This window comes from Semicossyphus pulcher, unplaced genomic scaffold (assembly GCF_022749685.1).
Source record: "Semicossyphus pulcher isolate SPU_LCO1_2020_fin unplaced genomic scaffold, fSemPul1.0.p SCAF_6, whole genome shotgun sequence".
NCBI lineage: Eukaryota > Metazoa > Chordata > Actinopteri > Labriformes > Labridae > Semicossyphus > Semicossyphus pulcher.
In genome coordinates this window covers 6,654,667-6,676,236 of record NW_027211737.1, presented here as the reverse complement: position 1 = coordinate 6,676,236, position 21,570 = coordinate 6,654,667, and the positions used below count along the sequence as shown (strand labels likewise).

General features: G+C 41.4%; 3 protein-coding genes across 4 annotated transcripts; 2 read left to right on the top strand and 1 right to left on the bottom strand.

The window, feature by feature from the left end:
• The first annotated feature begins 1,380 nt into the window (after positions 1-1,380).
• On the top strand, positions 1,381-3,728 carry hs3st1l2 (heparan sulfate (glucosamine) 3-O-sulfotransferase 1-like 2). The gene is made up of 2 exons (XM_069683630.1): positions 1,381-1,662; positions 2,789-3,728. Exons 1-2 carry the CDS (start codon positions 1,381-1,383, stop codon positions 3,452-3,454), a joined length of 948 nt encoding a protein of 315 aa, XP_069539731.1. The 3' UTR covers positions 3,455-3,728.
• A 9,532-nt stretch (positions 3,729-13,260) lies between these two features.
• On the bottom strand, positions 13,261-16,599 carry h2az2a (H2A.Z variant histone 2a). 2 transcript variants are annotated; one of them, XM_069683678.1, is made up of 5 exons: positions 16,481-16,599; positions 14,814-14,891; positions 14,568-14,681; positions 14,295-14,424; positions 13,262-14,130 (listed from the first exon to the last, which is right to left on the bottom strand). In XM_069683678.1, the coding sequence occupies exons 1-5, from the start codon at positions 16,481-16,483 to the stop codon at positions 14,069-14,071; spliced, it is 387 nt and encodes a 128-aa protein (XP_069539779.1). In that variant the 5' UTR covers positions 16,484-16,599; the 3' UTR covers positions 13,262-14,068. The 2 variants fall into 2 exon arrangements, with proteins under 2 accessions (XP_069539778.1, XP_069539779.1); XM_069683677.1 differs by lacking the exon at positions 16,481-16,599 and having other exon boundaries at positions 13,261-14,130; positions 14,814-14,897.
• Positions 16,600-17,195: 596 nt separating this feature from the next.
• Positions 17,196-20,473, top strand: LOC138610519 (transcriptional regulator protein Pur-beta). The gene has a single exon (XM_069683281.1). The coding sequence runs from the start codon at positions 17,212-17,214 to the stop codon at positions 18,130-18,132; it is 921 nt and encodes a 306-aa protein (XP_069539382.1). The 5' UTR covers positions 17,196-17,211; the 3' UTR covers positions 18,133-20,473.
• The last annotated feature ends 1,097 nt before the right edge of the window (positions 20,474-21,570 follow it).

Below are 21,570 nucleotides of genomic sequence, written 5' to 3'. Positions count from 1 at the left end.
GGGTGTTAGCGCTCTGTGGGGAGACCCTAAACCTCGAAACAGCATTAATTTTCAATGCATCTTCTCTTCGTCTGCTTTAGATGTAGATGAATATTTTAGTGTCCTCTCGCCATAATCACATCGCAGCCCTATATTCTGTGCTGAAACCAGCACTGCGTGGACAGGGACTTTGTAAAGTGGCATATTAGAGTGCAGAGCCGCCTCAGACATATGGGATCATGAAACATGTGTGCGGACAGACGGCGGTTTCTACGTGAGATAAAAGAAACGTTGCATCCTCCTCCACTCAAAGGAAACACTTCACATTGAATTTTAATGTTTCAGAGCAGAAAGTTTGGTGATTTTATTTAGTCGAGACACAAATTTCTGAAATTTTAGCACATCCGTTTGTATTTTAGTGTCTTTTACTTTTAAAAATCAATACGGATAGTCTTATACTTAAATATAGAAATCATGAGTTGTTATTAGTCGGTTCTTGTTTGGCACACTCTATTTCTTATGGGGGGGTATTATGCTAATTTAAAGCTTCATATTTCCCTCTGTGATACCTGTGGAGTAGCTTAGCATAATTTACAGTTTAAAAAAAACCTTTTTCTCACTCTGGTGCTCTGTGCAGGCCCTCATACAGCCTCTGCCTGAAACGACTCAGTCAGCTCTGTCCCTTTAAGAAACCCCGCCCCTACAAGCCCCCTTTCTTCTGATTGGCCAGCTCTCTGAAGCCTGCCGAGGTTGCACTTTGTGTATATTATATTTGGTCATTTGAATCATTTATTGATACTCTTAAGTATGAGACCCTCATACATGCCATCATTACCACCTGTCTGGACTACTGAAATGGTGTCCTGTCTGCGATACCCAGCAAATCCCTGGACAGGCTCCAGTATGTGCAGGGCACCAAGCCCTGGCAACACATCACCCCCTCCCTCATCCACCTTCACTGGCTCCTGGTCAGGTCTCGCATCTCCTATAAAATCCAAATAATAATGATTTATAATCTTGCTTCTTTGTCGTGGATATTTATGTTATAAAATGTTGAAATAAAACTTGATTAAAAACTGTCAGAGAAAGTGGTTGTTTTTTTTGATCTGTCTCTCTGTGTTTGAAGTTACATTTGATTACATGAAAGACCTCATGTTGCTTGTTCATGGGTAGCACCTTTGCCAAATTGATCCATCTTCTTGCCCACTGTTAGGGGAGACAGGAGAGTGAGAGTGAGACAGCTGAAGTGGACACTAACCTATGTTTGTGTTTGCTCACAGGTCGTCGTATTGAAGAGCTCCCTCCTGTGGCTGACTGTTAACACAACTCTACAAGACTGGGAGCTTCATGAGTGTGTGCGCATAACCTCCACTCCACCTCTGTGTGTGTGTGGGTGGCACCATGCTGTGGACGGTGCTTCTTGCGCTGCTGGTGCTTCTGTTGCTGCAGACTCAGCTGTCTGTGTGCTTAAGGGAATTACGCAGCGGGAGTTCCAGCCCTCCTTCCCACTCCTCCTCCTCCTCCTCCTCCTCCTCCTCCTCCTCCTCCTCCTCCTCCTCCTCTCACAACGCCACCCAGCAGCGGCTCCCCGGAGCTGTTATTATCGGCGTGAGGAAAGGTGGCACCAGAGCCCTGCTGGAGATGCTCAACCTGCACCCTGATGTGGAAGTGGCAAAAGCAGAGGTAAAACAAAATACGACACAAAACTATGACCTTATAACTGTACTATCACCAGGAAACTGGGTAGATTTACTGAGGCACTGTTATTTACTACACTTTTGAGGTAGTTTTACTGATGTAATTCCATCTTCTGTCACTTTAAACTTCTACTCAGAAGCATTTCAGTGTGACATGTGTACTTTTAACTCACTACATCTCTTTTTCGGTTATTGGTACAAGAGACTTTTAAGATTTTACACTTTGAAGATTAAATGAAAGTGTCTGCAGCGGCGCTTAGCGTAGCTCCTGTGTAGAAACTCCGGCCGACTTCTCCTAACAGGGGCCATGCTGACTGTTACCTAGGTTACCATATCAATGAGAACATTACCTAAAATTAGTGCTTTTAGTTGTGATACTTAAAATGCAAATAACAACACATCACTTATAATAGCATACATTAGCTTAAAAAGGTAGTTCAACTTGTGTCCATCTCTAGGCTGACTTTTCCTCTTAGATCATCATCAATGCAGAGAGGCGTAGGTACAGTGAGAACAAAGTCAGCTCGGCCTGTATGTGGTTTGTGATTATGAATGATGACAGGCCTGTCCTGAACACGCTGCACAGAGACAGACATCCTACCCAGGGTGGTTTGAGGTGGGGAGGACTGCAACGTTAGCATGGAGGGACGGATTGGTTTGGACAAGATGAGGACAAAATGCAAAGAGTCTTTTCTACACATACCTTCAGTAACATTAAAGCCACTGGAGACACAAATCCACACACAGAGACATCATTGAGCATTGCATTCATAGCTTAGAGAACAAATGTGTCAGCTATCGTTGTGATGCTAACTGCTAAATATGACGTGGACGGGAATGCATTTTGTTACACCATCCAGTGACAAACTGAAATTATTATTTTTCAGCCTGAAGGGATTCTGATTCATAGACAAGTCAAACGTACTGTTTAGGGCTGACTGTCAATCATAATGTTAATGATTGATTTGATATAAGATTATATATATTTTCACCATTTTAAGCCAAGTTTCCAGAGTCTGTTAAGAAAAGTTTCCAACATCAAAAGCTGAAATTTTCTGCACATGTGCTGCTCTCCTTATCTTCATTAACACCACCTTCTGTCCCTCCATCAGGTGCACTACTTCAACGTGGAGGAGCACTACCGCCGAGGCTTGGCCTGGTACCGAGCCCAGATGCCCTTCACCCTCCCTGGTCAGCTGACAGTGGAGAAGACCCCCGGCTACTTTGCGGCCCCTCAGGTTCCTGCACGCGTCTGGGACATGAACCCCGCCGTCCGCTTGTTACTGATCGTCCGGGACCCGGCCGAGAGGCTGGTCTCTGACTACACCCAGGTCCTCCATAACCGCCTGACCCGCCACAAACCCTACCAGCCACTGGAGGAGCTCCTGCTCCTGAAGGGCCACATTGACCCTGGGTACAAGGCGCTCCAGAGGAGCCTGTACCACCAGCATCTGGCCCGCTGGCTGGAGGTTTTCCCCAGGGAGCAGATCCACGTGGTGGACGGTGACGCACTCATTCAGGATCCCTTCCCCGAGCTGAGAAGGGCTGAGAGGTTTCTGGATCTGCCGCCCAGGATAAGCCCTGACAACTTCTACTACAACACCACCAAGGGCTTCTACTGCCTCCTTTCATCCGGACATGACAAGTGCCTGGATGAGTCTAAAGGCCGGCCACATGCCCCGCTGAGCATCCAGGCCTTTAAGAAGCTCTGTCGCTACTTCAGGAAGCCCAACAAGTTGTTCTTTGAGATGGTGGGGAGGTCGTTTTCCTGGTGCTGATAACAGCTGGTGACAGTGGAGATAAGACACCTCCTGAACAATGCTGACACATTCAGGGACACAAAGAGAGAAAGAAGACTGTTGATTTTGTTGTTTTTCTAGGTAGAACAGTGGAAAGATTTTAGTTCAGTTGAAGTGATAGACATGTCTTGTTGTTGGTACCTCCTCAGGTATAAATGTGACCAACGAAAGCAGAACATGTGTGTGTGTGAAGATATGTGGAGAATTCAAACTGCATGTGTTGAACACGACACAAACCTTTACCATGATGCCTCCTTGGACAGACTCTCTTGACGAAGTTTCGACAACAGTGCCATACAGCTGACAACACAGCTGACTGCTTGTTAGTGCTTATTTTTAGGGTGTTACAAGACGATGTGCCGACTCTGAAGTGATGTAGAAATAGAGACGTGATGATGAAAGACGGATGAATTCTTTAATTGTTGCACTATGAACTCTAAATGCAAAAAAAGTCAATCGACAATTTTAAACATAATCAAATATGTTGCTTTGATTTTCAGTTGTTTGTGTGTTAGCAGAAATGTTTTAGTTGACGTTCATGTTTTGTTATTTTTTGCTGACTTCTATGTTTCTTTTTTTTTAGCTCTTTCGTAAGTAGCCAAACTGAAAGCTTATTTTGTTTTTTTTTTACTTTCAAGGATGTAGTACAATGGCTAGTTTGTGTTTTTTAAGACGTCCTTCTAATAAAAGTTTTCAGTCTCCTCGTCTCCTGCCTGCTACCAGACTGCATTAAACTGCGCTCTCAGGTTGGGAGGGTTTAAAAACATCAAACGAAAAGACACACAGCGTCACTGACAGCTCTCTCTTTTTACTCAGTGTATGAAGATGTTCTCTGTCAGCGTCTATCTAACATGTTCTTTACATGGACGATCAAAGGAGGCCTGCGTTTCCTTTCATCATGACGTTACTCGTGGACTTACCTCCGGTTTCACCACCACACTGTAACAAATCACACCTGAAGGGCTGCGAGTGTTTGAATACAAACTTTATTCAAAGCCAGAATGGATTTCTTACCTTAATTCAGTTCATCTGCAGGACGACAGACGGACATGTCATCACATCAAAGTTTTAATCGTTGGATTAAAGGAGTGGTGGCTAGACAGGGTGTAAGATTAAACACATTTGAATGGGGTAGGTGTTCGAATCGAACAACGGTGCAACGATTGATTATTCCTAATATTCAAATGAAAGTTTTAGATGCAAAAAATTTCTTGAGCTTAATGTAACGTCTTCAAATACCTTCTACCTCTATCTGACCAACAGTCCAAAACCCAAAAGTATTTTGCTTACTTTCACATGCTCCCCCGAACTGGCCTAAGGGCCCGATCAGACAGACTGATTGGACAATCAGAAAAAACGGCAATGACGTCTGGCGCTTTTCTGCTTTGAGTTTAATTTCTTACAACTCGAGACGCAAGTGGTCTGCAACGCAAAAGCAGTGCACAAAAAGCGTGACAAACAATGACAATGACAAACAACGCGTTCTGTCTGATCGGGACCTAAGGCTGCCAGGGAGGAGTGTGTTCATAAATCCTTTATCTGAAAACAAAGAGGCAAACAGCTTTAGCTGGTGTTCAGTGCGACTGCAGGATTTAGTCTATCACAAAAAAATTAATTTTATTTCAATTTCAACCCATACTGCAAAACTACTCACTTCAAACATCATATTTTACTGACAACGACCCTTATAGCGGGGTACATGCGTGTAGTTTTGAGGACTATTAATCTCTATTTATAGATCCTACAAAGAAATGTAGAATCTGTAGGCAGGGACGTGGATTTGAGGGACGGCAAGTGTTCTGGTTTCTGTTTGTACTACGCTTGTACAGCCATGGCCAAAAGTTTTGAGAATGACACAAATATTAATTTTCACAAATCCTGCTGCCTCAGTTTTATAATGGTAAGTTGCATATACTCCAGAATGTTATGAAGAGTGATCAGATGAATTACAATTAATTGCAAAGTCCCTCTTTGCCATGGAAATGAACTTAATCCCCCAAAAAACATTTCCACTGCATTTCAGCCCTGCCACAAAAGGACCAGCTGACATTATTTCAGTGATGCTCTTGTTAACACGGGTGAGACTGTTGATGAGGACAAGGCTGGAGATGACTCTGTCATGCTGATTGAGTTAAAATAACAGACTGGAAGCTTTAAAAGGAGGATGGTGCTTGAAATCATTGTTCTTCCTCTTTTAACCATGGTTACCTGCAAGGAAACACGTGCAGTCATCATTGCTTTGCACAAAAAGGGCTTCACAGGCAAGGATATTGCTGCTAGTAAGATTGCACCTAAATCAACCATTTATCGGATCATCAAGAACTTCAAGGAGAGAGGTTCAATTGTATTGAAGAAGGCTTCAGGGCGCCCAAGAAAGTCCAGCAAGCCCCAAGACCATCCCTTAAAGTTGATTCAGCTGCGGGATCGGGGCACCACCAGTGCAGAGCTTGCTCAGGAATGGCAGCAGGCAGGTGTGAGTGCATCTGCACGCACAGTGAGGCGAAGACATTTGGAGGATGGCCTAGTGTCAAGAAGGGCAGCAAAGAAGCCACTTCTCTCCAGGAAAAACATCAGGGACAGACTGATATTCTGCAAAAGGTACAGGGATTGGACTGCTGAGGACTGGGGTAAAGTCATTTTCTCTGATGAATCCCCTTTCCGATTGTTTGGGGCATCCGGAAAAAGGCTTGTCCGGAGAAGAAAAGGTGAGCGCTACCATCAGTCCTGTGTCATGCCAACAGTAAAACATCCTGAGACCATTCATGTGTGGGGTTGCTTCTCAGCCAAGGGAGTGGGCTCACTCACAATTTTGCCTAAGAACACAGCCATGAATAAAGAATGGTACCAAAACATCCTCTGAGAGCAACTTCTCCCAACCATCCAAGAACAGTTTGGTGACGAACAATGCCTTTTCCAGCATGATGGAGCACCTTGCCATAAGGTAAAAGTGATAACTAAGTGGCTCAGGGAACAAAACATTGAAATTTTGGGTCCATGGCCAGGAAACTCCCCAGACCTTAATCCCATTTGAGAACTTGTGGTCAATCCTCCAGAGGCGGGTGGACAAACAAAAACCCACAAATTCTGACAAACTCCAAGCATTGATTATGCAAGAATGGGCTGCCATCAGTCAGTATGTTGGCCAGAAATTGATTGACAGCATGCCAGGGCGAATTGCAGAGGTCTTGAAAAAGAAGGGTCAACACTGCAAATATTGACTCTTTGCATAAACTTAATGTAATTTTCAATAAAAGCCTTTGACACTTATGGAATGCTTGTAATTATACTTCAGTATACCATAGTAACATTTGACATAAAGATGTAAAAACACTGAAGCAGCAAACTTTGTGAAAACCAATACTTGTGTCATTCTCAATACTTTTGGCCACGGCTGTAGTCCGAGTAGTATTGACCAATCACGTATCAGCGGGCTGCGGCTTATGCAGGAAAAACAGTCCGTGAGGAGAGCAAAAGCAGGCGGAACGTAATCTGCCGTAACGACATCCCGGCTCCCATCAGCGGCTATCTGACGATGATTTGGCTTCTTATTAATCTCTATAAACAGACATCTGCATGCTAACAGCTAACAATCTGTTCTAGATCAAAAATGCCCTTGACGCTGTGTCACGAGAGCCGTTCAGCGTCTAGATTTTCGACTTCCTCGAATGCATCAGAAATGATCAATCCGACCTCCGTTCAACAAGCATTTATAAAGTAGTTTTCTTTTCCTCTTGAGGACAGACCTGACAAAGCTTCATTTTGACTTTCTACAAATCTGCATCATGATGTTGAAATTTCGGCAAAACTTAAGAGCCGTTAATTAAAGTCAGTCACAAGAATTTTTTTAAATTTTTCTGTAAACAATGCAGCACGCGGGGAAGGAAGTCTTAACTGAAGTCGCTTATCGCTAACTGCTGGCAAAACGCCCGACATGTTCACCGTTGTCCCCAGAGGATATATCGTTGGCAAAGATTGAAGGACTTTTAGCCCACCTTTATGTAAAAACAAAGACAGCTTTAGCTAGCATTCAGCGCGACTGCAGGTTTTTTTCTGCTTGCCTCTTAAGGGTTTAATGTTCCTCACAAGGCCTATACGCCACCTAGTGACCTATTTAAGTATTGCTAAATTGTAACAAGGAGAGTCCACTGAAATTTGGCTTTTAATCACAGTTAAAGACGAATGACTGTATATAGATGGAAGCTGCATCTCCATCTGTTCTCATTGTATGAAATTGAAGCCAAAATAGCCCCCGTGATAGGCGCTGCCATCTTGCTAAAGTGACAATATTTGGAGCCAGAGTCTGCGCAGTAGAGATCAGCAGGTGGAGCCACCATAGCCACTTCTGCTCACCAAAACAAACACTTAAACTCCCGGAAAAACCACAAGGATCCCGCATGCCGGCGTGTTTAACAGCAGAACAGCTTCTTGTGTTGGTCTGAGGTTAACGTTCACAGGTATGGAAACTTCAATGACTATGATAAAGACACAGAGAAAGATATATAGGGGCTATTTTTAACACACTTAACTTATTAGTTCAACAATGAACTGTACCATGGTCTTCTAATGATCGCTTCTTCAGTCCAAGTGACTTTTTAACATCTATTTATGAAACTTCTTTAAGTGCTGTGTACATTTTCAGCATTCGTCTTTAATTTTACAGTCTTTGTGTATTTATGTCTTAAATAATAATAATGTTACTTTTTGAGAAATATTTGACTCTAGCTGCTAAACGCTCTGCTAAGTTTGCTAGCAAGTAGCCAACTAATTCACTTTTCTGCTGGACAAGGACAGGATGATGGGTTCAGCATCAAAAAAGATGCCTCCTGCTGCTGAGAATAGGGTTGAACCAAAATATTAAATATTCGGGTGGTTAAAACCAAAACAATGAGCTTAAAGATGCTCAGTGCTCTTTAGAGATCAGGGAAACACACATCAACAGTAGCAGACACAAGGTTTTTAAGAAAGCAAATTCTTCCCTGCATTGATTACAGGTTCAATAATAACGCTTGTTAAACCAGAAACAACAGAAACAACTCAAACAAACATGTCCGAATTATTACCTTAAACACTGCGTTTCAGGCAGCTCCTGTTTGCTGCGGAGGAGAATGGGAGCTGAAGGCTGACCTCTGGCTGTCTCCCTCCCATCGACCTCCAGAGAAAACTGTAAAGACAGAGAGATAGAGATGTAGGAATAAACAAATGATTCTGCCTCTTTGAAGATGTGAGGCAGCTGCGTCTTTCATGTGTCCCCGCAGACGCTCGCACTCGTGGACAATGCAGCTGCTGTCACGTCTGATCAATGAAACCTCGACTGCATGTGTTGGGGTCCCTGAGTGTGCAGCAGTTTCATAACCACCTCAAAGCCTCAGCTTTATTTGAGATGTGACAATCTGGTAAAGGAGTAATCCGCCGGATTAAATGTTTGTTTGATAGGTGTCATATTCCCTGTGAATCATGCACTCGTCCTGAGATTACCTGTCAGTCAATCAGAGAGTGCAGGACATGTTTTTCCTGAAATTTCAAGATGGCTTATGGATTCCTTCTCATGCTGTGACAATAATAGCTTCTCATCGTTTTGGGCTCACACATAATCCAGGGATGACAACGGCTTCCAGTTTTTGGTCCACTACTTAATGGATGGATCACTATCAAATCTTATATAGATACCTTTCCCCTCTCACACCACCAGGAGACTAAAATTATGTAGTTTTAAGTGAAACAAAACAACTATTTGGCACAGAGCAAAGACTGAGTATTATTCTCTTCATGACTTTTCATTTAGCGACAACATAAAGTCCAACTTTTTACATGCTAACTTTTGTTCATGATGGAAATACCTGCAAAACTAAAAGCAGCCTCAGTTGTACTTTTCATTCAGCTCTTCTAAGCAAGTGTCATCATAGAGGGTTAATACATTTAACAGAGAGGTTGAACATACTGCTAAACAGCAAGTATTCCTGGGTATCATCTGCGTGAGCTTGTAAGCATGCTATTGTTAGCATGTAGCTCAATAATGGAGCTGCTAGAGCGGCTGTAGATTCTTATTCCTACAAAAAAAAACAAAGAAAAACAGCAACAATGAATTCATTGCTTTGTCTAAGAAAAATAAATACAAACTTAGGAAATTGACTGATTCAGAAAATATTATGTCAATGTGTCTGACTATTGGACTTAACTTTAATGTTCAGTCAGTGTGACTGTTGATCCTGACTTTTCCTCTAGTGCCACAAAGACATGCAGATTTGTGGTTTTGGATTAATTGTCAGAAAATATGGTGCAGACACCTGTAATTACACCCACCTCAGGATGAAGTCAATGATGGCTGTGGCAGAGTCAGTGGTAGAGTCGGTCGTCTCTCAATCAGAAGGTTGGGGGTTCGATCCCTGACATAGTGTTCTTGCGCAAGACACTGAACCCCCAATTGCCCAAGAAAGCAGAGCCATCAGTGTATGAATGGGATTAGAGATTGGCATTTAGGCCTTTGCCATCAGTGTGTGTGAATGGATGAATGTGACATGTAGTGTAAAAGCACTTTGAGTGGCGCTATATAAGTACAGTCCATTTACTTTAGTCTGCGCCTAACTTTTCACAGAAGCGTCATCAGATCAAAACTTCAATTTGTTAAACTCTGATCCATCCATCATCCATACCGCTTATCCTGTTCAAGGTTGCAGGGGGGGGTCTTAGCTTAAATATAAGCAAACATAAAACCATGGCTTTTTTTTTACGAAAAAAAAAAATGACGCACAAACACGGCAAAACAGTCTGACTCTGAACTTTGTTTTCCTCCTGAAAAGTCCAGCTGTGAGCCTCAGGACGTCAGTGGAGTTTTTTCTGCTCTTGCAAAGGTCGGTCCTGTTAGGATCATAATAAGATCATCGCTGTCAGTGTCTGTGAGCCACCACGCAGCCAGAACTCTGTTTCATCATTTCAGCCATTAAACTGAGTCAGACATGAGCAAACACAACTTCAGGAGTGGTTGTGATGTTGTTGTGTTGTTTCTTTTCTGTTCCTGTCGCCCTCAGTGCTGCTTGTTCTTTTGCAGTCTCATCAATCACCTCTTTCGCATCATTTGCAGCTCGTATTATGCAGAGATCTTCTGACACTTCAGCGTGTGGGAGCTGCAGAGGAAATAACAAGATGAGCATAACACTTTAGTGTTTTTGGGATACAAATCAGAAAACCAAAGTTAGATAGTTAGATAGTTACATTTCTGTCAGGGGAGAAAAAGGGTAGTTACGGTTCTAAAAAGTCAAGTCAATTAAATTTATGTATAAACACCAATATTACTAATCTCTGACTACTGTACTGTTAGTTACCTCCTCTGCTTTGCTACTTGGGAACAGAACGCTGCAGGAGCCGGATTTGTCAACAGAGCTGTCAATCATCCTTTTTTCAGCATCAAATAATTAATTAAAAGTAAACTTGTCAGAAAAATGAACACTTGGACATAAATCAGCATGATAAGAACTTACTGTGATGACAGAAACCATGTTTGAGAAAAATGTATTTGACGTTTATTTTGATTTAATAGTTTGACTCATGTCCCATCTGTTAACATGGAGGAGGCGGGCTTTATGACCTATACTGCAGCCAGTCAGCAGGGGGCAATAGAGAGGGTTTGGCTTCACTTTTAGGGAGCTGTCACATCCTTCTTTTTATACTAGCGCTATGGGGTAAACATGTAGCCTAGCTATGTCAAAAGTAATTCTTCCTAACAGCACCTTTAAAGCATCTTTCTTCCTTCCCTGTAAAAACTTTTCACACTTTGTTTCTTGAATAGTTTCATCAAACAAGCAAAACATGTTAATCTATAAACTTTAGAGATGATGGAGGCAGATTTTGTTACCTTTGGACAGAGCCGGGCTAGCTCTTTACCCTTATTAATTAATGGTCTTAATGCTAAGCTAGGCTAACCAACTGCTGGTTACAATTTCATATTCACCATAAAGCCCTGAGAGAGATATTCATTTTCTCATCTGTCAGCAAGAAAGGAAATAAGGCAGCTGACGCATACAGAGTTTATACAGGAATATGTGTTTTAGATATGTACGTTCATTATGTTTTGTATTTAATATGTATGTTGTTTTCATTGATTTATCATTATTTTATGCCCATTCAATTTTATTATTAAATGATTATTATATATTCCATAAAAGTCTATATACAAGTCTGACTTGACACTAAGTTTGGCTCATTACTACAATCTATTTTCTATTCTAATATCAATATAATCATTTTATAACAAGAACATTTCATTTTTCTGTATATGTATGTGTATTTCCCTTTTCTTCATGTTAGGTTATAAAACGCACAAAAATTAATGTACACACATTGTTCTATGTAATTGTATTGTTAAAATATGCGTACAGCTAATGAAAACTAAACTTTGAATGCTTCCTTTAATAATATTTGTCAGTAGCTTTAACTAGCGTGTTATTCGAAACTAATTGTTTAGAAAGTCTGGAAAGGTTTTCAATCATTCTTACACCACTGAATATCGTACTGAATATCGACAGCAGTAGGAAGGTTGTCCTTGTTCTTTAGTACCATTTGGAAACGCTAGCAAAAGTGGACCCTGTCAAGGTTTTCACAAACACTTCAAAAGCTTCATCGACAGCACCAAAGTCCTTCAGAAAAATCACTTCTAACCACTGAAATGTAGATAAAAGAAAAGATAAAAGGAAAACAGAAAAACAAAACGGATATTTCAGCCTTGAAGTAAAGTCGAGATGTGATGCACACATCACTTACATTCACCACAGCACAGTTTGTCACCGCTAGTGTCAAAGTCAGACAATCACAGTTAACTTGGTGTTCATGTTCACTTGTGATGGTGTGTAATTCAGATGGGGAGATACATTTTAATAAATGTCTTTATCGTCCTGATGATTAAGTCAAAGCTTTTGCTTTTGTATTAGCCCTTCAAAAAAAATATACACAAGTATGGCAGGCGTTCCAAAGTTGTTTGTGCTTATTTACAATCCTAATTATGATCCCCAGACAAGTATAAAGTATAGAATTAACAGACATTAAACAGTCAAACCAAGAAGCAGGAAAAAATATCTTATTGTGGTAAAATATTCTATAGTCTGACTGTTGGATTGCAGCTTTACGTAAATTTGTATAAGTCAATAGCTTAATAACATTGTCCTGTATCTTTACAGAAGGTATAAAAGTAGCAGAGACAGAAAATTGCATGAGATGTGATCAAATGATATCTCAGCTTAATTTAGGTTAAAAAAAATCCTAACCCTGACCTTATTTTGCAGCATTTCATTCATTAAGTATTTCATTATTTTGAATCCACCTTTCTTAAGAACTTATATTTTTACAAAACACATTTAATTTTAGCAAACGTTCATGCACTTTCGGTGTGAATTACCTGATGATAGACGACTTAAGATAATGCGGCAAATCTCCATATCCAAGGGACTTGCTCATCAATCAGGAAGTGAGAGAAACATTCTTAAGAAAGTCAGTGGCTCCCTCTGCTGGCAAGCTGTAAACCCACAGGAAAAAATATCTGGTGAAACAAATGGATATGCCACATTGAAGATTTGTTCTCTTAAATAATCCTGTAAAAGGCAGAAACTCACATGGTGCAACAGCTCCAAATGTTTTGAATCTTCTCTTCCTTTCAAAAATATCTACATAAATGTTACTAAGAAACTAAAGTGAACATGTATCAGTTTAGCTTGTACAAAATGCGCAACTGTAAAATACAATTTCAAGTCGTGGTTTCAAACCAAGCCAAAAACAATAACGTGCAATTGGTATTTATTCAAAGATAAAATATGCAGTTATTTCCCTGAATACATGCTTTTAAAAAGGCAGACTTCTTATACCTTACAAATCTTCAAGTATTTAATCTTTAACCCATATCCTCCAAATATTTGACACTGATAAACTATTGATATGTAGTTGGCAGATGCTCCACAGCGAGGCACAGACTGCAGGATCAGTGTCCCCTGATCCCATCTCTATTTTGAAGTTTAACACATTTTTTGAACTGGTTAAAACAGTACAAACCACTGTAGCAGACGGTTGCAATAAACTGCTTTGAAAGATTTTTCATCTTGATGTAAAAATTCAGCTTTTAATACATCACTGTTCTTGTGCAGTTGAAAATAGTACAGTAAGTCAACAGGGAAAAAAAGCACCATATCACATTTAGCTGTTACCTAATTTGCTTTCAAAAAAAACAAAATCTCCTTAAAAACTTGTATCATAGTAAATATTGTAACTTCAAGAAAATAACCACAAAACAACTTTTTTTTATATAAAAAAGGTTTTAACAATTTCTTTTTTCAGTATAAAACATTACAGAGACCCAGGCCAATCAAACAAATTCACTGTCACCATTTAAAATAATCATAAACTCCCCAGGCAAACGTTCTACAGTAACATACAAAGGGGTTTTTGTCGTTAAGGGGTTTTCTGTACTTTTTTTTACTAGTTATGGGAAAAAATTACAACACAAAACCTAACAATCACTCTTCGTTTGCTATAATATTAATGATAAAAAAGAACAAATGTGAACTCCTGGTCCGATCAAAGCCCAAGCCCCGAAACTTCTGGTCAAAATGGCATCTATGCAGTCTTCTGCTGGCCCTTCTTCCCAATGAGGGATTTGTGGATGTGGGGAATGACACCTGAAAAAAAACATTAATACGTTTTAATCGAGAGGTAGCTGTGATCTGTAGTATTTCTACAGAATGTGGTTTAGAACAAGCAGAGCACAGTTAAACCAAGAGACTAGAGAGCAAGTATGATGCACATATAATAAAAAAATAAGTTTGTTAAACTGTCAGCTTACCTCCTCCAGCAATTGTTGCCTTAATAAGAGAGTCCAACTCCTCGTCACCACGGATGGCAAGCTGCAAGTGACGTGGAGTGATACGCTTCACCTTCAAGTCTTTTGAGGCGTTGCCCGCCAACTCTAGCACCTGAGAGTAAAAAAAACAAACAAGCAAGCATTAAAAAAGCATGATGCAAAAAGCATCAAGTCACAAAGAAAGATTGTTATGCTGCATGATTTGAGATCAAATGTCACAGTGCCACAAACATGCACAAAATGGGAAAGGCTTACTTCAGCAGTGAGGTACTCAAGGATAGCAGCACTGTACACGGCTGCTGTTGCTCCTACACGACCGTGGCTGGTTGTGCGAGTCTTCAAGTGCCTGTGGATACGACCCACTGGGAACTGGCAGGAAACAGACACAAGACAGCGGTTTGGTTTAAACAGAAGGGACAGCCCCTCTCTTTCCAAGGAGGGCGGCAGATAATGTACACAGTTAAGCCACAGACAGCAATATAAAGATTAAACTGTTTTTACCTGCAGCCCAGCCCTCTGGGAGCGTGACACTGCCTTTGCCTTGGCTTTGCCACTGTCCTTTCCTGCCTTGCCACCAGCCTGCATGTGGTGATTTCAGGACATTTTCAACAGGAAATAATAACGTGCATGATTTCAGACAAGAAAGGGGTGTAAGAGAAGCAAAGTGGAGGCAGAAACGAATAGGATGCTCAGGCATTTCAAATGTCTGCACAAAAAGTCATACATAACAAGCAAAAAACAATAGCACTTCATGCGTAAAAATAAGGGGGGAAAGGGGGCTCAATAAGTGAAATATGAACAATTTCTTGTGTCTCAAAAAACAAAATTCTATAGATGAGAAAGTTGGCACTAAATGCGATTGGAAATTGGAAATGTTATTGGAAATTGTATGAGTTACATTACTATGGAAGCCCTTAACAGACATGCATCCATACATTTTATTTACTGCGGTTTCCAGTTATTTCTGGTAGTTTTCTCGCAATCTCGACTTATTTTTCTCATTATCTTGGAATAACAAAGCTGGTTTTGCCATTATGATGGATTAATTTGGCCCGTTAAGTCAAGATAACGCTTGTTTTCTCGTGATAACGGGATAATTTTCTGGCGACCTAAAAAACAATACAATAGGCTGGTCACTGTGATATTACAGACCAGGACATGCCATGCTGCCATTGCCCACACTAATTAGTTAAGTTAAGGCTGTTTCTATGTTTGTTTTGTGCCTTTACAAGTAACGATCATCTGACGTTATTGTGGTGCCTCGTGATATATGAGCCGAGATCTCGAGAAAAAGACCAGAAATAACGCGTTATCACTGGAAAACGGAGACATCAATATGAAGATTAAACTGTAAAGTATGGATGCATGTCCGCTAAGGGCTTCCGTACGTTACAGATGCCCGGTTTAACTATTGTTGCTTTCCCGCCAATCAAAAAATAAAACATAACAAATTTAAGGCGGGGGCGATAATGGTCGCCAGATATTAAGTGTTTAAAACATAGAAATTACCCTATGTTTTGAGGATAATTAACATAGAGCTATTGTGACAAAAAGACGGGAAGCTGTCAGTCAACCCGCGACAAATAGAAAACAGACGCGCCGCTTTAAGACAGGCAGGTTTAAGTTTTCATTCACAGATTTAAACAGAAAAAGTTTGTTTCACAAAATCACCTAGGCTACAACGAATCCCATAGCCAGTTTTACACGATTCTGGTGGATAACACTCATTTAAAGAGAGTAACGGCCAACAACTGACAGTTACCCAACCGTTAGGCTAATGAATTAGCTAAACTTAGCTTGCTAAGGGTTGCTAATCCACCTTTAAGGAACGCTACATCGAGTAAAAAACACTAGAGGGCTTAAATTGCGCACGTTTAAGGAAGCACTCCGCTTATCCAAAGGGGTGTCTATTTAAAAAAAGACGTGCTCCATCAAATATAGCGTTTCCTTTAACGAAAGGGGAACAAAACAGGTACTTCTCACGCTAACGTGAATGCTAGCGTTTTAGCTGACAGTTAGCTCTATAGCAAGCTTTTTAACCACACACCTTCTGTTCGATTTTACCAGTTCAAATTCAAAACAGCACTTTCTACAGTTGCACACTGATAACAGTACAAACGTACCAAGATACCCAACAATACATTTAGCATTAGCCGAAGGAAACTTACCATTTTTCCGCCTCGTTATTTGATTGTGAACTGAGTAGATACCAAACAATTTCGCTCCCGAAAGCAAAGAAACAATAAACCCTTTTGGAAATCTTTTTGCATGAGACCCCTCGTGGGAGTCTGGACAGCCAATCAGAGTGCGTGTTGTTACTTCGAATCCCTGTTTTGACCAATCGCTCAACGGATTACAGAACATTCACCCATCCCCCACCACAAGATCGTCGTGCCTGCCTTTGCGCACGAAACCAACAAGTAGGCGGGACTGTGTGTGTGTGTGTGTGTGTGTGTGTGTGTGGAGTGTCCTTCCCGGGGCATTCATCTCAAAAATGTACAAATTACATTATCAGGAGGCCATAGTTGGTATTTAAGCACAAGTGCCATTAAAACCTCTTTAAGTACAACTACGGTTGTGCTGACTACTTTAGGAACGGGATATTACAACAATAAGCGCACCAAAATACATGTCCGCAGCAGATAATAGTGACACGGAGAGCTGTTATAGATTGTAAATACAATACGCTCTCGAATGTCATCCAGGAGGCGGTTATGTTTTAATGACAGGCAGGATGATTGGCGAATGAAAACGCAAGCGTTCGAGCTGGTGTTTTGATTGACAGTGTCTGTGCCCAATCACAACACAGAATCCTGCGTCCGGTTTCCTCTGCGAGATCGGCAAGCGAAGGGGGGTGGGGGTCAAAGATACGCAGAGAAACGGGCTGCTGGTGGCGAAGATGGCGGATGGGGACAGTGGCAGTGAGCGCGGTGGCAGCAGCGGCGGCGGAGGGGGAGGAGGAGGCGGCGGGTTTCAGCATTACCAGCGGGAACCGGAGACCCAGGAGCTGGCTTCGAAGCGGTTGGACATTCAGAACAAACGCTTCTACCTTGACGTGAAGCAGAACGCCAAAGGCCGGTTCATCAAAATCGCCGAGGTCGGCGCCGGGGGCTCGAAAAGTCGGCTGACCCTCTCTATGTCAGTTGCGGCAGAGTTCCGCGACTACCTGGGGGATTTCATAGAGCACTACGCCCAGCTTGGGCCTAGCACCCCGGAGCAGATCGCTCAGTCTTCCGGTGGTGATGACACCGGGCCTAGACGGGCCTTGAAGAGCGAGTTCCTAGTGCGTGAGAACCGCAAATACTACCTCGACCTGAAGGAAAACCAGCGGGGTCGGTTTCTCCGGATCCGTCAGACCGTCAACCGAGGCCCTGGTTTCGGAGTCGGAGTGGGTGGCATGCCGGGCGCTGGCCTGCAGGCCGGACAAACCATCGCACTCCCGGCCCAGGGCTTAATAGAGTTCCGTGACGCCTTGGCCAAGTTGATAGACGACTACGGGGGAGATGAGGAGGACCTGGCCGGAGGCGGAGGGGCCGGGGGCTACAGTGAGCTCCCGGAGGGCACCTCGATCATGGTGGACTCCAAACGGTTCTTCTTTGACGTGGGATCCAACAAGTACGGAGTTTTCTTGCGGGTGAGCGAAGTGAAACCCAGTTACAGAAACTCTATAACAATCCCCTTTAAGGCATGGAGCAAGTTCGGGGGAGCTTTCAGCCGCTATGCCGAGGAGATGAAAGAGATCCAGGAGCGGCACCGGGATAAGATGTACGAGAGGAGAACCGGAGAGGAGTCGGAGGGCGACGACGTGGACGACGATTGATGGATGGAGAGCTGGCTGCTCGTGATGAAGCTGACAACATGATGCAAAGCCTGGCGATAAACAGAGAGAGAGGAACGACTATTCTGTGCATGACGAATCGAACTTTAAAATGCTTAAACAACGGAGTAAAATACATAGTATATTTGACTGAGAAATTACTGTCTATATAAGAGAATCATGTTCTAAAGTTTAGGTGGATGTTATAGATAAATGAGTGCGGACTTCAGTAGTCAGCTCCTGTATGAGATTCCCCATTGATAAAATATATATCTATAAATATATATCTATATAGATATATTTACTGTCTATTTGAAAACCTCACACATGTAGCCCAGCAAATTAAGTTTGACAGTGCTCAAGATGCAGCAGCAAGTTACCAGCCCCACTTCCTGGTTGATATCCAATGGTAAAAGCTCACCTGGTGCTGACCTGTAGTCTGTGTGATGATAATAAGGATGTGTGAAACGTGTGACATACTCATACCAGCAGGTGCAGAGTTGGGAGTGGGCGGAGTGCCTGCATCACTCACCATGGCTGTGTGTGTGTGTGTGTGTGTGTGTGTGTGTGTGTGTGTGTGTGTGTGTGTGCGTGTGTGTTTTTGTCTGAAAAGAAAGGGACGGCTTGCCCGGACAGAATCACAACACCCAGGGCCACAGTCTCAGCTATAGGGGGCATCCTTGGCATCGCAGGACATTTACTCAGCCCAGTGAGGTCCCATAAGGTGATCTGTTACAAGCACATGACTCATTTGGACTCTCTGGACAATCCAAATGAGTCCAAATGACCTTTCACCCCTCTTTCTCTTCTCTCTTTCCCCATCCCTCGCTTCCTCCTGGGCGTCCCTCAGGTGCTAACTTCCTGCTCCAATAGCTGAAATGTGGTGAGGCCTGCTCACATGTGGCTTCTTTTGTCTCAGGGCCAGTGAGTCCAATCCGCATTTTAGGAAATATCAGCATTACCTGTGCCTGTGCATCATCCTCAAGAGGTTCTGGGTGCAGATCCGGTCAGCCAGGTGCTGCAGCAGAGACGTCTGTGGCAACTGATGATGTCTCACATGATGCAGGCCCACGTCTGAACCCTGTGACCTTTTTCTTGTCAAAAGGGGACGCAGTGATCTCAGGCGTCTAGCACTGGTCACGAATTTTCAAGTAAAAGCTTAATATTGTCGGGCTTGAGCTATGGTCTCAAGGGATTTGACCTTGTGGACTTATTTAGGGTGCGCCATTTGGATCCTTTAATCTTGAACTCAGACCATAAGCGACTGAAGCAACATTCAGTCTGATTGTAAGAACAATTAGGTGCTTTTGGAAAATACAACCCACAGTGGGGTGCTGTACTTAAAGAGAGAGAAAAAAAGAAAAATATATACTGGAAAATAGATTTACTTACTAAAAAGATCAAATATAGATAGAATTATTTTTCAAAAGAGATATATTAAAATATGTCTTAGAAATGAGACATTTATTAGATAATGCTGCCTAAAGTGGCTTATTTAAAAACACTAAACTTTGGATGCAACTGTCCAGGGTGATATTTCATACCTGCTTTTTTCCTAACATTTCTTTTATTCCTTAGAGGAAATTAAGAAGAGTACAACAAATTGATAACACAGTATGTTATAGCAATTTATAGCAACAACTTCATTGAAGTAGTTTGTCAGCAAACACTCAGCACTCCAGTTCACTTTACATAGCATCGAGTTGTCCCCTCGTTTCAGTCCACTCGTTTTAATCATGTTTTGTCACTAATTGGCTCTCCATCAGTTGCCATACGACGCAAACGTAAACAACCTGCAACCATCTACATTTTGTCTTTAGTGCTCCTTTTTAAAATATGATCATTTTTTGCATGCCTGCTCTTACGCGGAGCTGCCTTGTGTTCTTTTATTTTGCATACTCTGATTGCTGTATGATGGTATTTATCCATTTTTGAGAGCGGTTTCAAGTTTTCTTTCTTGCAATGGAAAAAAAAAAGTTTAAGGTTTACTTCTCAGCCTAATAAAAAAGCCACAAAGTTCCCGTGCTTTGGGGAATGTCACTTTTCATTGTCCCACTTCCTTTGGTGTGTAAACCTCTCGTTGAATTTTACTTTAACCCACTTCAACACAACAAACGCAGAAATGCCATATGAAAAAAAAACAAAAAAACACCTGGGAGCAATAGTTTTTTTTCTTTTCTATTGATATAAATATACTATATATATAATATTACACATGAGATTGAACTACATCCTTCTTCCTGTACTGTGTTACGTGAAATGGCAGCTGTTTCAGTCGTGTGTTCTGCTGTAATATTCTACCGAGTTCCTTTCAACAAGAAATAAAAAAGGTTTTTGCTCAGGAGAGGTGTTGGTGTTTTTATCTACCCACTTCAGGGTGGAGATCTTTACGGGATCAGTGCGACAACAGTGTAATGACTTTAATAGATAATAGTTTATTCCTATTTACCATCAGGTTATTTTTTAATAAATCACATGTTGTGTATAAAATGTCAGAAAAATAACGCCTATCAAGTTCAAGGAGATGTCTTAAATAGATTAACAGTCTAAAGATATTTAATTTACATTAAGAACAGGAAGAAAACCAGCAAATATTCACATTTTTACAAGCTGGGACCAGGGATTGTTTTGCTAATAAACCTCTTAAACATTTACAGATGACCAAATTTGTCTTATCAACTGACTTGTCAGCGATTTAAACACTATATCATTTAATTTTCAATATCTTTCAGGTGTGCAGTAACTGTGCTTTAGCTCACATAGCTCCCTAATTCTTTAACCTATAAAAGTTATTAATAAACAGTTAGCAAGATGGTTTGCTTCAAGATAATTCAACCTTATTTTGTAAGCAACTGGGTTTAAATTGTATTGTGTACCAGCTCTTCATCCCCTGAAGGAACAGTGGTAGAAGAAGTAGTATTGTGTTTTTTATACTTTAGTAAATGTGCAACTAAAACAATCTCTCAAAGTACAGAAATATAATCAGCATAAATCAGGGGCGTAGTTTTCTTTGTAACACTGGTGGAGACAACAACTTTTAAAATGTTTTAATTTAGATTTTTTTTATAGCAACATTTAAAATATGATTATTCATGTCATATCTCCTCGTAGTCTCATCTGCATCTGCACTCTCCCTGCCTTATGAAGAAGTTATGAATTCACTAACAAATTGTTATTGTTTCATCACTGCTTGAAACTGAAAAGTTTCCAACCTTCAATCTGTCTTTATCTCCACCTCAGTGACAGGTATTTTTAGCATTAAAGAGGTTTTATCCTTTATTTTATTTATGATGGATAAACCTAACTTTTGATACTGCAAGCTTTGATGATGAGGTGTTTTCATTTCAAGTGAACCACTGTAACCAGAGACATTCAGGCAGCGATATTAATCAGAATCAAGTTTATTGCCAAGTAGGTCTACACGTACAAGGGATTTGTTTT

Excerpts from the sequence above, each read along its gene's own strand:
- hs3st1l2 (XM_069683630.1), top strand. The coding sequence starts at position 1,381 with ATGCTGTGGACGGTGCTTCTTGCGCTGCTGGTGCTTCTGTTGCTGCAG. Across the intron at positions 1,663-2,788 it reads TGGAAGTGGCAAAAGCAGAG|GTGCACTACTTCAACGTGGA; the intron begins GTAAAACAAAAT and ends TCCCTCCATCAG.
- h2az2a (XM_069683677.1), bottom strand. The coding sequence starts at position 14,897 with ATGCAGGCTGGTGGCAAGGCAGGAAAGGACAGTGGCAAAGCCAAGGCA. Across the intron at positions 14,682-14,813 it reads CCCAGAGGGCTGGGCTGCAG|TTCCCAGTGGGTCGTATCCA; the intron begins GTAAAAACAGTT and ends GTTTCCTGCCAG. Across the intron at positions 14,425-14,567 it reads TTGAGTACCTCACTGCTGAA|GTGCTAGAGTTGGCGGGCAA; the intron begins GTAAGCCTTTCC and ends TTTTACTCTCAG.
- LOC138610519 (XM_069683281.1), top strand. The coding sequence starts at position 17,212 with ATGGCGGATGGGGACAGTGGCAGTGAGCGCGGTGGCAGCAGCGGCGGC.